The sequence below is a fragment of the Monodon monoceros genome, unplaced genomic scaffold, assembly GCF_005190385.1.
Source record: "Monodon monoceros isolate NGI ecotype Baffin Bay Population unplaced genomic scaffold, NGI_Narwhal_1 Super_Scaffold_20, whole genome shotgun sequence".
NCBI classification, from domain to species: Eukaryota; Metazoa; Chordata; class Mammalia; order Artiodactyla; family Monodontidae; genus Monodon; species Monodon monoceros.
In genome coordinates, this window is record NW_021703777.1 from 38,102,413 (window position 1) to 38,121,362 (window position 18,950).

General features: G+C 35.1%; 2 protein-coding genes across 2 annotated transcripts in view; one reads left to right on the top strand and one right to left on the bottom strand.

The window, feature by feature from the left end:
- LOC114902844 (RNA/RNP complex-1-interacting phosphatase-like) overlaps nt 1–18,950 on the bottom strand; it is a 119,189-nt gene that overhangs the window by 19,238 nt on the left and 81,001 nt on the right. The gene's annotated exons all lie outside the window — the stretch shown is intronic.
- Nucleotides 1–18,950, top strand: part of MAP9 (microtubule associated protein 9) — a 32,614-nt gene that overhangs the window by 3,216 nt on the left and 10,448 nt on the right. The window contains 7 exon segments of the mRNA XM_029235498.1: nt 4,329–4,412; nt 4,415–4,542; nt 11,547–11,640; nt 13,349–13,584; nt 15,374–15,444; nt 16,462–16,630; nt 17,484–17,573. Of these exon segments, the coding sequence (XP_029091331.1) occupies nt 4,329–4,412; nt 4,415–4,542; nt 11,547–11,640; nt 13,349–13,584; nt 15,374–15,444; nt 16,462–16,630; nt 17,484–17,573 (872 nt within the window).

Sequence of the window (18,950 nt, forward strand, 5' to 3'; positions counted from 1 at the left end):
GCACGGTGAATCTTCAGGAAAGAATATGCAGTGTTTCCTAGTCTTAGTTGAGTTTAAAAACCTAGTTTTATGGATTACGTTTATCCTATTTGTCCTGATTCTAAAAAGCTTTTCATTAGGTTAATAAGAAAATGTGAGCATATTATAGAAGCTAAAAATTAGTCTGATATAGATAGAAGTATATAATTAGAACTTTATGGTAGATAATCAGCAATAATCCACCCATTTAATATCTTTTTTAAAACCTGTGACAAATTAAAATAACTAGAGAAATACTGTATTTTGACCACAAGATAGCTCAGGATTCTAAATGTGGAATACTGTAGTTTTAAACAATCGTTAACCATTTGCAATTCAGTATATGTAGGATAAAAAAATTACCAAAACAAGTAATCATTTACATTTGATTGTAAAATAAAACATTTTGATAATGTATAGATGTATTTTTTTTTTCTTTTCTGAAAACTTGATGCTTCTGGAAGTGGAATTTTGGTATAAAATATATTAAAATCATTATTCCTAGGTTATTCAAGTTGAAGAAAAAACTTGAGGCTGCTGGTTAGTGCCTGGCATGTAGAATTCATTAAGTATTTGAATGTTTAAATGAATAATTCATTCATTAAAGAAGGAAAGTGGTTAATGAGCTTAGCTTTATCCTTCTCTAAATTTTTAGACTTTTTTTTCTTATAGAGTTTAGAACTTAATATTTTTAATGTGGTGAGATATTGCTGAGTATCACTTAATGCTTTATAAAAATATTAGAACCTGAAAGTTTCCTTTGTTCTTGCTTGTCTGCTGTAACTAGTACAATAATCAAACTCTTTCACTTTTATCAGGTAGTGGTCACATTGGTAGTGATTGTAGAAAGTAATTTTTACAGGTTATGCTGTTTTTATTTTAACTTTAAAGCAGGAGAACCTTGACTACATTAGCATTGGAGTCTGGGTGCTCCTGCTTTAATCCCACAAACTAGAGTTTATGACTATGGGCACATGACCTCTTTGTTCCTCATTTTATTTACCTGTAAAATGGAGACAATATTTGAACCACCACTAGGGGTTTGAGGCAATTAAATTGAGTTCATGTATTTGAAGTGCTTAGAGCAATCTTGGCATAAATTAAGTACTCTATAAATGCTTTTACTGTTCATTTTATTATTCATCATTTGTTCATAAGCAGATCATTTTACTTATCCCACATATTTATTGTGGGTACGATATGTTTCACTGTTAGAAGCACTGTGATAGTAGCTATCACTGTGGCATTACAAAGACCTAGTACCAATCCTCCAATACTGTCTTAGTCCGTTCGGGCTGCTATAACTGAATACCACAGACTGGGTATATTATCACCAACAGAAACCTATTTCTTACAGTTCTGGAGGCTGGAAGTCTGAAATCACAGGGCTCACATGGTTGGATAGGGCCCTATTCCGGGTTGCAGGCTTCTCATTGTATCTTTATGTGGTGCAAAGGGCAAAGGAACTTTGTAGAGCATTATTTTAAGGGCATTAATCCCATTCATGAAGATTTTACCCTCATGACTTAATCACCTTCCAAAGGCCTCACCTCCTAATACGTCACTTTTGGGGTTAAGATTTCAACATAAGAATTGGGTGGAGACACAAACATTCAGACCATAGCAAAGACTTTACAATTTGGTGGGAAGGTGTATAAAAGGTATAGTAAGAACACAGGAAAGTGGGCATCTAAATTTACCTGAGGGCATCAGGGAAGGCTTCCTAGAGGAGCTGGTGTCAATAGCTAAAACTGACAAATAATAATACCTGTAGTCAGGACTCTCAGATGCAAATGACCCAATTCAAACATCAGTGGAAAGAGTTTATCCCTGTGTTGAGCATGGATGTCAGAAGTCCTTGCTTTAGGTGTGATTAAGTGTAGAGAATCGGTATTGCTATATCATCAGGATTCTCTCTTTTTACTTTTGTCCTCCCTCCCTGACCCTCTCATTCTCTCCTCCTGCACTGTCACTGCCCCATTAATTCCATCCCTTGGTCCATTTTTCTGTCATTTGGTTTCTTTGTCTCAGACAGCCCTTCACTTGGCAGCAGAGAATGCCACTAGTGGTCTCTAAATCACATCCTTCCAGCTCCGTGGCCTTAAAGGCATATCCACCAACTCCAAGTAGAAAAATCCTGACCTCCTGACTGCCTGCTGTGGTCAGGGGAAATGAAGTTTCTGTGATAAGCTGCACAGGAAGGAGAGGGCTACATCACATGCCCATCATTCTCACTGAGGTATGGAGGAGATATTTATTAACCCAGAGAATCACATGGATAGAAAGGAGGAGAGGATACCCAAAAAGAAAACAGGAGTGGTGGACAAACCAGAACAGGAAATGTCTATACAATCATTGATATTCATTGAGCACTTCCCATGTGTCAGGCACTGTGTTGTGTGCTTTGTATGTATTATCTTACTCAAGTCCCATGAGAACTTTAGCAAATCTTAGCTAATTCTACCTATAGGAAAACTGGGGTGTGTGACGGTTATCTGATTCGTGTAAGTTTACAATGCTAATAAGTGTCAGAACAAGATTCAAATATGAAATATCTGAAATAGGCAACCCCATACAGAGAGTGGGTAGAATGGTGGTTATGAGGGGCTGGAGGGAGAGAGAAATGGGAGTTGCTAGTCAATAGATGTAAAGTTTCAGTTATGCAAGATGAATAAGTTTTAGAGCTCTGCCTTTTGGCATTGTGCCTTTAGTTAATAATACTGTAATATGCACTTGAAAATTTGTTAAGAGGGTGGATCTCCTATTAAGTGTTATTACCACAATAAAAAAAATGACTCAAAACCAGGCATTATACAATATTCTGCTTAAACTGAGGTTCTAAAAACAGGCAAGCATTTTTCAGGAGGAGAAACAGGAAGTGGACATCCTAGGCAGAGGGAGAGCTTGGGTAGCAAGCTCTGGTGGCAGGAGGCATGTGGCACAGCTGCAGAAGGACAGTGAGCCCAGCATTTCAGGACAGATTACTAAGTGGGTGTGTCAGTGATGAGGCAGCACAGGTAGCCAGAGACAAAACCATGAAACATATTGTTCAGAGGCAATGAGCTTTTCATTCTGTAAGACTGGCTGATGGGGAGCCATTGAAAAATTTTGTGGAGAGGAGTGATGTGATCTGATTTGTGTTTTATAAATATCAATGAGGCAGTAATCTAGGCAAGAGTGGATGAGGAACTGAGAGTGGGGATGTAGAAAGTGAGATAAATGAGAGAGAAATTTAGCAAGTAGAATGGATAGGGTATTGTGATTCTTTGGATTTTGAGGGAGGAATCTAAGATGACTCTTGGATTTTGGATTGGACATTTGACCAGAGTTTAGGACATACCTAAAATTGGTAATGAAACATTTATAGTGGTTCCAATTACCTATGGTTGTAGAATCTTTTAGCAGGATTTATAACTCGACTTATAGATAAAAAGGATAAAGGTATTAATTAGTTCAGTTTTGAAGTTTCATCAGAAGAATACATTGGTAGAACAGTGGAGAGATGGATATGTATAACAGGTAAAATTTAGGGAAAAGTTCATGGAAAATGTTTCTTATCATGTTTTGAGGGCTGGAAGTATACCAGCATTAGATTGTTGTTTTAAACTTAGAAGTGATGAAATAGTAACTGAGAAATTTTAATAACTGCTGGAGAGGTTTTATGGACTCAGAGAACAGCAGCTCACAAGTTATCCAGTTGTCTGTTCCTCCTTCCAGGGACATTTGGCTCTTCTACTCCCTGTACTGACATCATCTTTATGCTTATAACAGCACTTACCTTTGTCTTATAATTTTATTTGTTTAGAATCGTCTCCTTTCCCAACCTCTAAAATCCTTGGACAGGGCCATTGCCAGTGTCTTGATTCTGAGGTCCATTAATGTGAATGATGTGTATGGGGCCTGGCAGCAGATACTCAATAAAGGTTTTGATGGATGAACTGCCTCATTTTATAAAGGCTGAAACTGAAGCAGTTTGGTTTTGTTGGTTAAAAAAAAATTTTTTTTTAATACTATGAGAGTTGATGAGTTTACTCACAAAAGTGAAGTATACTAGTTACTTCCAGGATGGCAGCCATTAAAAAAAAATTATTTGATTATGAACTATCGCCTACTTGTACTTTCTGGAGTTCTGTGTAGAGAAGGGTGTGGACTTCTTCTAGACTCTCCAGGATAGAAAGCCAAGGTGCTTGGACACAGGAGGGAAGTGTGGTGGCACCTGCGGTGTAGGAGAAGCCATGGTCATTTAAAAAATGTATTTTTTAGTGTATTAAATTGTATTTAATGCATTAAAACATTGTATTTTTCTGCAGAAAATAACAGCAGCCTTGAAGCAGACAACCACTTTAAGCCTTCACCTCGGCCAAGAAGCATGTTGAAAAAGCACAGCCACAGGGAGGAGAAGACAAAGACAGTGCCCTCCATGAAGAATTAGAGGCATATTCTGCACCTTCATTACTCCTAAGGCTGAATGGCAGACAACCAGAAGCTGAGAAAAATGCATTCTCTGAAAACCTTGACCCTGAGGTTAGCGCTACTGCTAAACTGTGTTTCTAATTCAGGTTTTTGCATCTGATTATGAGAGAAAGAATATTTGTGTGTGAGCGTGCATGTGTGTGTGTGTTACATGATTTCTTCAGCAATTGATAAGGAAATAATTTTAAGTTTTTAAAAATATATTTTATTGGATCTAAAACTCAATTGTAAGATATAGCAAAAATACAGCACTATTTTATGTACTGCTAAGAAAGAAGAAAACTGCTAAACTGTAACATACGATGCATCCAATTTCAGAGAAAGTAAAATGTGAAAAAAACTTGCCTTTTTGAATCTATGCAACACTTTAATTGCAAGAGTTTTTATTTACATATCTTTGAATTGTGTAATTTATGGCCAGTGTCATTTTATTCATTTGGTTTTAATCACTCAACAAATGTATACTGAATGTTCATGGCACAGTCCTATATTTTTTGGGATATACCAGAAGGGATGTAGATGTGATCCTTCAGGACTTCATCAGGAGTTTACTGTGTATTGTTATTAGGGAAGAACACTTGGCCGCCTGTCTTTACATTTCACTACGGTTAGAGAAGTTCCACCTCACATTTCAGAAGGGATAAGTATGGGAAGAACATTCCTACTCCACAATCTGCTTGAGCAGATCAGAGAAAAGGAACTAAACAGTACTGGCTAAGCTTCTTTCTTCTCCTGACTCCTCTGTGTTACTGATGTGAGAAAAGATCTGCTCCCTGGGAGGTGGTACAAAGGCAGACAGAGGAAGTCCTTTGTATCACAACTAAACAGAAGAATCTCTCCAATTCAGGTCAGAAGTATGAGCACAGTAGGCTCTGATTCTACTCTTATCCTGTAGGTTAGCTTTACCAGAAAAGCTGGCAATTTGATATAAGTCTGCCTGACTTCAATGTGCTATGTCCTAATTTGTTCTGAAAATCAGGTGAAGAGAGGGTGTTATCAAAACCAAACAATTATTTTATGTTTAATAAAATCATCTGGTCAAGTGGATATTGTGTTAGTTCACTGTAGCTGCTGTAACAAATTGCCACAAACTAGATGACTTAAAACAACAGAAGTTCTCTCAGTTCTGGAGGTCAGAAATCCAATATCAGGGTGTGAACAGGGCTATGTTCCCTCTGAAGGCTCTAGGGAAGAATCCTTCTTTGCTTCTTCCAGTTTCTGGTGGTTGTCAGAAATCTTTGGTTGTCCTTGGCTTGTAGCTGCATCACTCCAGTCCTTGCCTCCGTCAACCCATGGTCTTCTTCCCTGGGTCTCTGTGTCTTCCCTCACTTTTCTCTAAAACAAGACACCAGTCATTTGATTTAGGGTCTGCCCTACTCCAGTAGATTCTCATCTTAACTAATTCCATCTGCAAACACCTTATTTTCAAATAAGATCACGTTCGGAGATTTGGGGTAGACATGAATTTTGAGGGAACACTATTCAAACTGGTAGTGATACCTAACTTTAATTGCTCTTTGTGATGTATTCTATATCCCTTGATTAAAGAAAAAAGTATTCCTAAACTTTTTAAAGTAACATTATATTACGACAGAAAATTTAATTGAAAAATATCTACCCATAATCCCATCACCTAATGACAACTATATTCATTATTCTTACTCCACTTTTGGGCTGTTTTTCTATACTTGTTTTTATAATATTTGTCATCTTAACATTCACAATGTGTTGTATCATGCTTTTTGGTTTAATCTCTTAACATTAGGTCATGACGTGTTTCCATGTTGCTGGGTGATCTTGAGACTATGTTCACCTTAATGACTATAACATAGCCCATATTGTAGAGCTATTATCTTTGTTGGGTATATTAGATACTTCTGTTTTTAATAGTCTAAATTTTCCTTATTCCTCATTATAAAATTTTCCTGACCATGCTCTGAATCTTCTTTAAGCCCACATTTTCAGGGATTTCCCATTTATTTTTTGTCCAACCCTTCTCTCTCCTATGTCTATAATCTTTGGCTCCGGAAGAGTCTATTTTCATCCACATTCAACTATGCTGAAGCCTCTTTAACTTTGTATAAGCTTTCACATGACACTGCACTTCTCTCCCTATTGCCTTACCTTCCTGCAAATGTCACAGCTGGGTATCGAAAGGATGACATTTTCTTTCTCGCTACAACCTCACTTCCCACCTTTCATTTGTGTGTGTGTGTGTGTGTGTTTGTATGATGATATATATCTATGTTTATATGTTAAATTAACTCATTATTCCTGGGATAAAATCTAGTCCATCATAGTAGACTATTTTTGTGTGGGATTTGATTTTTTAATATTTTGTTAAGACTTCTACATCAATATTTATGGAAGTTGACTATAATTTTTTCCTTATAATGTTGTTATCAGGTGTGAGTATCATATGAATTGGGGAATGTCTCTTCCTCCTTTATTTTCTAAAAGTTTGTTTGTTATGAAACCAAAAGTTTAGTATCATTTTCCCCTTAATTGAGAGAATTCACCAGCGAAATTATCTGGGCCTAGAATTTTCTTTGTGGAGAGGTCTTTGACACTAAGTTTGATTTTTTTGGGGGGGGGCGTAAATATTTGGTATCCAGATTTTCTCATCAGTTTGGTAATTTGTGTCTATTTAGAAATTTATCCACTTTATCTGAGATGTTGAATTTATAAAGTTGATTGTGATATTCCCTTATCCTTTTGATGACAGTAAAATTATCATGACATTCCATCTTTCATTTCTAATATGTAGTTTGTGTTTTCTGTCTTTCTTGTTAAATTTTGATAGGCATTGCTCAGTTCTGTTAAAACTTTAACTCTGTTAAAAGAACCAGTGTTGGCTTTGTTAGCTTTCTCTGTTGTTTGTTTCCAATTTCATTGATTTTCACTCTTTATTATTTCTTTCTTTTATTTTCTTTGGGTTTAATTTGCTTACCTTTAAGTTAGAAAATGTGTCCATCCATTTTAAGCTTTTCATCCTTTCTATCAAAACCTTTGAAAACTATAAATTTTCCTTTAATGCACTGATTAGCAGCACTCAATTTTTTTGATGCCATTTATTTTCATTATCATTCCTTTAAATACATTTTCTAATTTTCCTTGTGATCTCTTTTTTGGCCAAATGGTTATTTTATGGTGAATGATTTTATTTCCACATATTAGATCTTCTCTAGATATATTCTTGCATAAATTTATAATTTAATTTTATTATGATCAAAGAATATATCTTATATGAATTCACATTTTTTTTAATTGTTGGGTTTTTTTTTTATGGCCCAGACTAAGTGTGTCTTGTGAAAGGTTTCATTTGTATTAACAAAGAATGTGTGTTCTGCAGGTGTTAGATATAACGTTCTGTAATTTCAGTTTGGTCAAGATGGTTGGTAGTGTCATTCAGATCTTCTCCTTTCTTACTGAATTTTTGTCTAGTTGATTTACCATGTACTAAATAGAGTGTGTTAAAATCTCCAATTATGTTTGTGAATTTCTCTGTACTTCCTTTTTGTTCTGTCAGCATTCCATGACTCTGTAATTAGACACATACATATTCATCATTATTAGTTCTTGACCCTATTTAGCCTTATGAAATTTTTGTATCTCTGGTAATGCTTCATATCTTGCAGTTTGTTTTGCCTGACATTTCAACATTTCAGTATTTGCATGGTATAACTTTTTCCATAATTTTCCTTTCAAACAATCTTTTTCTTTAAATGACTCTTGTAATAGCAGTTCGGTATTACTTTTTTATCAAGTCTGACAATCTGCTTTTTAATTGCGATCTACTTATGAATCCATTATTCCATTTATGAGTGTTTAGTCCATATACTTTTTTTTAATAAATTTATTTATTTTATTTTTGGCTGCATTGGGTCTTCATTGCTTGCACGGGCTTTCTCTAGTTATGGCAAGCGGGGGGCTACCCTTTGTTGTGGTGTGCGGGCTTCTCATCATGGTGGCTTCTCTTGTTGTGGAGCACGGGCTCTAGGTGCACAGGCTTCAGTAGTTGTGGCTCTCAGGCTCAGCAATTGTGGCTCACGGGCTCTAGAGCACAGGCTCAGTAGTTGTGGCTCACGGGCTTAGTTGCTCCATGGCATGTGGGATCTTCCCAGACCTGGGCTTGAACCCGTGTCCCCTGCATTGGCAGGTGGATTCTTAACCAATGCGCCACCAGGGAAATCCAGTCCATATACATTTAATGTAAGTACACTTAGGGCCAATTTGTTGCTGTTTGTTTTCTATTTATTTTATCTATTTTTTTAAAATTGAAGTTGTTCCTCTATAACTTCTTTCTTGCCTATTTTAATCACATAGGTTTTAGTTTTCCATTAGTTTTCTCTGTTGCCTTTTGACTATACCTATTTGCGTTATATTTTTAGTAGTTGTCTTATGGATTACAAAATGCATCTATAAATGATCACAATACAGTTGACACTGTATTGTTTCACATTTAAAATAGAAACCTTGTAACAGTATAGTTCCATATACTCCCTCATCCATCATGCTGTTGATGTCATGTATATTACTCCTACATATGATATAATTTCCACAACACAGAGTTATAACGTTTCTTTAAAGAGCCTTTTAAACTTTTTTCTTAGACTTTTTTTTTTTTTTTTTTTTTTTTTTTTGTGGTATGCGGGCCTCTCACTGTTGTGGCCTCTCCCGTTGCGGAGCACAGGCTCCGGACGCACAGGCTCAAGTGGCCATGTTTCACGGGCCCAACTGCTCTATGACATGTGGGATCTTCCCGGACCGGGGCATGAACCCGTGTCCCCTGCATTGGCAGGTGGATTCTCAACCACTGCACCACCAGGGAAGCCCTGTCTTAGACTTTTAAAGAACTAAAAGAAGAAAAGAATAAACATTTATAGTTTTCTTAGATATATATACCATTTCTAGGGATCTTCATTTCTTCCTATAGATCCAGATTACCTTCTAGTGTTATTTCCCTTCAATCTTAAAAACTTATTTTTGCATTTCTTGGTTTGCCAGTGATCGATTCTCTCAGTCTTTTCTTATGTAAAACATATTCACTTTATCTTCATTTTTGAAGGATGGCTTAGTTGAATATATACTTCTTGGCTGACAGTTTCCTTCTCCTATCCCCAGCTCTTTATAGGTTTCCATTGTTACTGGCCTCTATTATTTCTGTTATGAAATCAGCAAAAATTTATTTTGCTATCCTCATTATACAATGTTTTGTTTTTTTTCTGGCAGCTTTCAGAATTATTTTCAAGGTTTAGTCTTTTTTCTTTGAATTACAACAATTTGACTATGAGGTACTTAGGTGTGGTTTTCTTTATATTTATCCTGCTTGGGTTTTGTCAAGATTTCAGGATTTGTAAACTGATATTTTCCATGCAGATGGGAAGTTAAAATTTTTTTCTGTTTTATTTTCCTTCCTCTTGTTTGTAATTACATGCACATTGAAATTTTTGATATGTCTCACTGATCTCTAAATTTCTTTCATGTTTCTTTAATCTTTTTTCCCTTTGTTTTTTTAGATTGAATAAGTTGTATTGTTCTGTCTTCAAGTTCACTGCCTTTTTCTACCATTCCTGATCTGCTGTTAAGTCTATCAGTGATTTTTTTTTAAAATGTTAGTAGTGTTCAACTCTAGAATTTCCATTGGTATTTTTTGTATTTTCTGTATCTAATAATAAGATACCCTATCTATTCAGCCACTATGTATATATCTCCTCCTAAGTGCTTGAACATATTTGTAATCCCTACTTTAAAGTTCTTGTTTGCTAATTGCAACATCTGGGTCATCTCTGGCTTGGTTACTATAGACTGCTTTTGTTGTTTTTGTTTTCATGAGTATGTGTCACCATATTTTTTTTACTTATTAACATTTTGATTGACTACTGAACATTATGAATGATATGTTGTAGAGATTCTGGATTCTGTTATGTTCCTCTGAACATGTGCTCTAGCACAAAGATATTATGGCTAGACAAATCCCCAGCTCTGTCTCCCTTGCCATGGACATTGACTGAAATCTCTGCTTAGATTTTTCACTTTCTAGCTACTGTGATTTTACAGGACCCTCTGAGGTCTTTCCCATGCCATGCATAGATGATCCAAGTGTTTGAGGTGGATTTATATGCAGATATTGGGGTTCATGCCTTCTGCAGCTCTTCTCCAAATTTATTGCCTGATCTTATAGTCCTAAATTCTATCTTCTGACCCCTCAAGCCAGTTTAGTAATGCTGCAGCCTTCTACTAAGCTGCACAGTTGGGGGAATTTCCTCAGGAAAAACGCTACTAACTTGTACGTCTCCTTGGGTAAATCTTCCCTTCTCAGGGTAGACTCCAGTGTTTGAGCCCTTCTGCCATCTGCCCAGATGGTTTCTCTCTATTGCTTTTGACATATAATTTTCTTTGTAAATATTATGGGAAAGAAAATTAAAATTTATTATCTGTGCAACAAAATCAAACTTCTTACATTATAATATCACCTTTAGACTAGAGTATTATTCTATAAAGAGATGTTTAATTTATACACACAAATATAATTACTTCATTTCATATATAATAATTATTTTAATTCAGATATAGGAATTTTGAGGAAAACTAAAGTGTATGAAATCTATGTAGTTTTTTATCTAAAATATTTGGAAGTAACTGTCTACTTGGTTTTATAAATTGCTTTCATTTGGTCAACAAGTAATATTTGTTTGAAACTAAGGGTTTTTACCTACTATTTCCTTTATACTTTCTAGGAAAATATATACTTAGAGAAAAACATGTCAAATATTTACCTTAAATATTTCTGAGATTTGATTTTAGAGCAGTAGGAGTTTTGAAAACATAGCAGTTTCAGTTAAAGAACTGGAATAGCTCTTAGTGACCTATTGATGATCAAGATATAAAGGCTTGAAAGTAAAGCATATTATAACCTCCTTTGACTTACTTTTGGTGTTTAGCAGAAAACTAATAATGCAGATTTCAGAGTTATGAAGTAGTTTTAATAATCCTATTGCCCCCCACAAATCTTGAGAACTAAACTTACTAGTAAATACATTTTCTTTAAATAGGATGCATGGTTAACAAGTCTATCATCATCATCCCTTAAAGAAAGTCTCGGAAATTCCTCTTCACCAGTATCTGGGGAAAAATCCTCCATCACAGGTGATTATATCAAGTTATTCTACCTTATTTTATTTATGAACTCTGTATTGCTTAGAATGCTATTTGTAAAAGAAATAATACTTTACACAGTTATAGGAACAATATATGTTTGTGTTTGCCTGAGTTTTAATCCCCAAAATACAATTTATTAACCATGTGATTGTAGATGCAGAACTTCATCTCTCAATGCCTCAATCCCCCAAGTTATAATAAGACCAATCTCATAAGGCTGTTGTGAAAATTAAGTGATACTATGCATTTTAGCCACTAACTCAATTCCTGGCACAAGTAGAGTATTCACTAAATGTGAGCTATTATTATGTAGGTGTTGCTGCAATAGTCAGCATAGTGGTTAGGTGAACTTTTAGAGTGAGACTAAGCTGGATTTGAATCTAGGTACAACTACATGAGAAAGTAACTAACCTTTCTGGCCCTGTATGTTGCTCTTTAAAATGGGCTTAATAAGAGCAGGGTGGTTGTGAGAATTAAATTAGTTTTAATACATGTAAAGCATGTAGAACAGAACCATCGTTAGCACATAGTAAGTGTGAGGCATGAGTAGTTAACATTGTTTCTTTCCTTAGTCTTATGACATATAACTTAATGAGAGCTAAAGGCATAGCTGTTTTTAAGACTGGGATGTATAACTTATATTTATTAAGTGCTTACTATGTAGTATAATTTTTGTCATATTACGGATGAGAAAAACTGAAGTGCAAAGATACTGGGAAACATACCCAAGGTCAGTGATGGAGCCATAATTTGAATCTTTTGCTCCAAAGTCCTTGTTCTTTTCATTGAGTACTTTGATTAGCAGCTCTAAAGAATCCATTAATGATACTTTGAATCATGAGTAGTCTCCAAATATGAATGTATAACTGGAATTATAAAGTGATATTATATCTAGCTTACCTAGATATAAAATGAGTTTCCCAGGAATGGCTGGAATGAAAGCCTTGTAATTAAGACTTTGACAGTAAAGATACAGGTTGGCCAGTAGGTGGATCCTAGTAGAACTGAAAGTTGGTGATCAACGCAGAAAGCACTGATTTTCTGTTGAACATTCTAAAATGTGGTAGAATCAGAATAATAGAAGCAATTCTGTAAAAGCAAAACTGAATCCTCCATGCCAGAGCTTAAGCCTGTCCCTTGAGCACTGAGAGGGTAAGTACTAGGCCTTCCTTTCCTGCCCTTTTGGTATCAGAGGCAACACTGCATCTTAGTGGGAGTAAAACTCTAAAGGATGGCTTTATTCTCTGTGTGGTGGCCTCTTCTAGAACTTCATTGATTCTTGGTTCTCTCTACACCTGTACAATATTATAAGTGCATTGCTAGTAACTGTAGTATCTTAGAAATCTGTGCCTCTTGCTCCAGCTAAGAAACACAGGCTTTTGAATAGAATAGATATTGCCATTTCACTTACTTGGTTTATACACCAACAAGGGCTTGTGGCATGTCTATGGTTTAGAGTTGTTATTCCATTTTCTAAGGTGTGTCAAATGCTTTAGTAGATTTAGTAGCCATTTTTTCTTTTGTAGCTCACTTGGGAAAAAAGTTTATTCAAGTTGAATATGATAGTTTTTTCCATTTATTATTTTGCAAGAAAGAGATTATAGACAGTTTTCATTTAGCAGAAAGCAAATGAATCTGTTATCCACCTTATTAATTCAGAAGGGAGATTTAGTTCTGTTACTCTGTCACAAAACAGATCAGAATGAAGAATGCACTGAAAACCATAATTCCTTGAAATCAGTTGAAAATGAAGAGAACTCAGTTTTGATAGATTTTGTTACTACATTTGAGAAACCCAAGGAAAGTCAAGTGACTACTGATGACCTTGAAGAAGAAAAGGAGAAAGCTGAACTGATTATGAATGATAACTTAACAGTTGATGATCCACCACTGTTTCAACTTCAGAGTATCTTATGCACTGAGTCTGCAAAGGTATTTATATAAAATTGTACCTTCTATACTACAGCTTAAAATTCAAAATAGAACTTTTAAATATTTTATCTTCCATGTTAGGTACATCTGAATTATTTGTGGAAATAATGGTATTATACTGTCAAGTGATTCTTATTCAATAGAATTTTAACTTCAAGGAAGGTTTGCAGTGAAAATAATAAAACCCAACATTTCATTAAAAGTTAACAGAAGTATATGATCATAATATACTTTTAAATATTTCAGAAATACATACCCAGAAGTGGGTATGTTTCTGTAGGTCTTCATGTTATAAAAATGCAGCTGTCTGGAATAATTTCTAAGGTTTTGAGTTAGTGAAGGATATTCCTTTGGATATCATTTTAAAATATTTTATAAATTTTAATAAAAATCTTTAAGAAAAGTTTTATCAGTATCCATACTTATTTAAATGGATGGACAGGATCATTATCAGGAATATTATTATTATTACCTTGAGAACCAGATTTGTGATACGTAGGATTACTTGTCTCTACACTATGTTGCACCAGAGTACTATACTGTTAAAATTTATGGGGAGCATTTTTAGTCTTTATTTCTCCTAAATTTTCTTTTTTGTGTGTGTGGTATGCGGGTCTCTCACTGTTGTGGCCTCTCCCGTTGCAGAGCACAGTCTCCGGACACGCAGGCTCAGTGGCCATGGCTCATGGGCCTAGCCGCTCCGTGGCATGTGGGATCTTCCCAGACCGGGACACGAACCCGTGTCCCCTGCATCGGCAGGCGGGCTCTCAACCACTGCGCCACCAGGGAAGCCCTATTTCTCCTAAATTTTCTTTATGCAGTTTCTCCTGCAGTTAATTGGTGGCTATGTATACTTATTACTAGGGAAGATAACAGTTAGCTGAAAACTTGTGGTTGAACAGGACTTTTATAAACAGAGTATTAAGTTTTTATTAAATTTTATGGAGAAGGTTCATTAAGCCACATTCCAGGTATATTGTCCTTAACCAGTTTCCTTAGGAAAAAGCTCTAATGCCAAGTTAGGGATGTGTTTACATCTGCTCTCTCTTTAGTGTTAGCACCCATGTGTCCATGTAAAGTAGAAAAGTTATTCCTTAAAAGGATGAAGGGTATTCTGGAATTTATAGACAGGTCTTAGAAATGTTTAACAGAGGTAATTCTAAATTAGAACAGGTGATTTATATATAACAAGTAAGATTATAGCATATTTCTTTTGAATGAATCCTTGGCTTTATTCTTACTCTCTACTGAGTGATCTGAAGTCTGATTAATCATTCCCCTCTAAGGTCTCTTTGTTGGATTCTCCCCATGGAATAAAAAGCAGACTCCTCACCACTGGAGATCTCATACGATTCTTCCCGGACCTTATACTCCTCAGCTTTCCCTGCCATTCACTGTGCCTCAGCATCTTTCACCTTTTTTGGTTTCTCAAAATTATCAAGCTCTCCATAGAACATCATGTGGCCCTTTGTTATTCATCATTTGTCTGAGCTCTGATGTCGAGCCTTCAGGGAGGCCTTCCCTGACCAAATTCATTATTGTGGCTCGTCAACTCCACTCTGTCACTGTCACTGGACCCTAGTTTATCTCCTTCATCAGTGACATTAGTTTACGTGTTTATTGCCAGTCAACCTCCCTAAAATGTAATATCCTTATTTGTTCCTGGTGCCAGCTATACTTGACACATAGTAGATGCTTAAAAAACATCGATTTACTGGAAGATTGGCCTCTAAGTCTAACTGTGATAGATACAGTGAGTAATCCATCTTTGGCTTTTTCTATTTAATAGAAAATAATTCAAGATAGAAATATGAAGAATAAAAAGTCAACAAATAATAGAGCATCCAATGCATCTGGCAGGTAATAAAGTTATCATTTTCCCTCAGTTATGGGTTTACATTCCAAGAAAACTAGCTTTAGTTTAACTTCTGTACAAGTAAATTTCATTTGGTGTTACTTAATTTTCTTCGTATGAGAAGAATGAAGTAGTTACTTCATGGTAAATCCCCCTAGTTTAATATATTCATTTATAAAAAGGAATTGATTAAGGATCCTCTATGTTCTACATTGCTCCTGGGATATAGTTTCTTTCTCCTATTTTTCCTGAGACAGTAGATATACAGTGGTAATAAAGCTGAAGTCCAGCATTCACCTTCTCTATTAAATGTCTTTGTCCAACACATGAAAAATTGTACTTTAAACTTAGAGGTTCTATGGACTAAGTTGGTTTATTAAAATGATAAGAATTCATAAATGCTATTCAAAACCTTCTGAATCTTTTAAATTATCATTAGTCAAATATAACAGGGGTCAGCAAACATTTTCTGTAAATTTGTGAGTTAGTACATATGTCAGGTCTTGTAGGCCATATGGTCTCTGTTGTAACTACCCAGTTCTGCTATTGTAGCAGGGAAGACACTGTTGGCATTATGCAAATAAATGAAAAGGCCAGGGTGCAATAAACTTTATATACCAGAATAGATGGGGGGCCAGATTTTCCCACTAACCCTGAAATAGAGGTTACTAGTCTAACTTTATATTTAAGATGGTTTATGTAGCAAAATAACATAAGAAACTATTAAAACCTACTTATTAATATTGTCTTCCCATGTAACTTGAGTCCATGTTTGTTAAAAATGTTTTAATTACAAAACCTTAAAAGAAAAATTGCATTGAAGCTATATAACTTAAAGTAATAAAATTTAAATTAGGTTGAATAGGGGTCTTTGTATACTAAGAGCACATCACTTTCAAAGTAATTATAATTTATTAAATTATAATGTAGTTTTCAAATATAGTATTTGCAAAATCTAATGAATCTGTCTTCTACCAAGTGCAGTTGTAATAGTTTATCTTGATTCATTTGGATCTTTTCACATTAGTGACCTCTGAGTTCTTAAGGAAACCTGGTTCTCTAAGGAGGACTCCGTTGACAGTTCCCACTTCTCACTATTTAGGGACTTTGAGAGTCTTGGACCAAAAGCCCTCACAGAAACAGAGCACAGAACCTGACAGAGCAGATAACATAAGGGCAGCTGTTTATCAGGTAAAAAAGAAAATATTTTTTTAAAAACTTAGAAGAATTAATCACTTACATAAGGTTTGTTTATCAGGAAGTAAAATGACCCTGTCAGAGATGATGATTTAATGTTTAATTTATTTCCTTTATAATACCTGAGCAATCCAAAGCTTTTTTTTTTTATATATATATACTAAATTATCTCCTTCTAGGCTTTGTTTAACTGATCATAGTTGTTTTTAAAGAAAGAGAATATGCCATGGCAATTGATAAAAATACAGCAAAAGCAAAATGTAGTTGAGGTACACCTATGTTCTATACTTTTTCTCCTTTAAGTTTATATAGTTATGAACAAAAAGGTTTTAATTTTTTTTTCTTTCCTGAGACTTTCTGTATTTGAGTTAAACTTACATAGAAGAAAGCTGTCCTAATTTTTTCACAATTCCAAAAAAGAAGTTTTTTTTTTTTGCCTTATTTGTTGTACAGAATATAGTACACTTTGGAAAATTGTCCATGTGAATTTCCAAGAAAAACGTTAGTATATATAGTTGTACAGAATATAGTACACTTTGGAAAATTGTACAGAATATCGTACACTTTGGAAAATTGTTCATATGAATTTCAGAGAAAAATGTTAATATATGTAGTCATTACATTACACATTGTATTACACATATATAAATCATATACACATGATTTTCTTAATTCTTGCTCATCTTTACATATTAGAATATTATCAGAAAAAGAATGATACTAGTACATATAAAATCTATAAGTTTTGTTTTGCTTTTTTAAAGTTTTAATCACATATTCAGAAATAAGAATTCTAACTCATTTGCAAAACTTTGAATATCATATAGCCTTTTTCTTGTTCCCACAGGAGTGGTTAGAAAAGAAAAATGTTTATTTACATGAAATGCACAGAATTAAAAGAATCAAAAGTGAAAACTTAAGGATTCAAAATGAACAGGTATTCTGAATATAGAAGTAAAAAATATTCTGGATTTTTAAGTCAGTAAAATAGTCTGAATGTTTAATACTTTTAAATCAACTGTTTTTTAAATGGTGAAATAAATTGTATATAAAAGAATTGATTTCTGATTTTATTTCTCTGGTACTTTATACATTTTTAGTTTGATATAAATATAACTGTTTTACATGAAAACATGGATACACAGAGATTTTTATTATTTATATGTGAGCAATAGCTTTGGCACTACTGATTATGAACTTATTTTTTCTTGTGACCATGTACCTACTTCATTATTAAAAATTGACTTTGATATTACAACTTAGCCAGGAATATAAAGGGTCATCAGACATTAACCTTCAGTTTTCCCCTTTTCTATCTTGAGTTTTGTATGTATCTTCAAGACCAGCCTCTACCTGAGTATTTGCCCCTATCCTTCCCACTGACTGGAGCTGGGCTCTCATTTCAGTCTCTCCTGGTACTTCACCTTCTGCCTCTAACTCCTTCCTACAACATGCTCCAGTTCTTTCCCATCTTCTAAAGTAAAATCCCTGAAAAAAACAAAAGAAAAAAAAAAAACCCTTCATTGTGCTTTTTTTTTTTTTTGCGGTATGCGGGCCTCTCACTGTTGTGGGTTCTCCCGTTGCGGAGCACAGGCTCCGGACGCGCAGGCTCAGCGGCCATGGCTCACGGGCCCAGTTGCTCCGTGGCATGTGGGATCTTCCCGGACCGGGGCACGAACCCGTGTCTCCTGCATCGGCAGGCGGACTCTCAACCACTGCGCCACCAGGGAAGCCCCCATTGTGCTTTTAATACTACCATGGATAGAAACATATTTCCCCAGCGCACAGCACTGTGTGGAGCAGCCCTGCAGGGGACGTGCCTGGACACTGGCACTGCCTTTGCAGCATTATCTGCCACAGTCAGCGCCAGACACCTCATTTGCTCTTCACAACTCAGTGAGGGAAATCATACTTTTACTTCTAAATTATGTTATCTCTATAATAAAGCTTTATATCATTTAATGCTAAGCAATATTAAAAGGCAAACATAGAATATTATGGGATTAGATTGAAGTAAGTAAAGTAATAACATACTTGCTATATGTTCACCTACATATTTTCTAATCTGGCACATGTTTTCAACACTTGGGATATGTTTATGCAGTAAGAATTTTATGCTCTGATGTCAGTCAAAACTCAGGGTTAAAGCACAGATCTGTAGTTTACTGTGTGACTTGACCAATTTACCTTACTCTGACAGGCCAGAAAGGTAAAGTTAAAGTTAAAATATCAGGAAAGTTACAGGCCAGACAGGTAAAGTATATAACTTTATCTTTCTGGCCTGTAACTTTCCTGATATTTTTCTTTTAGTGCA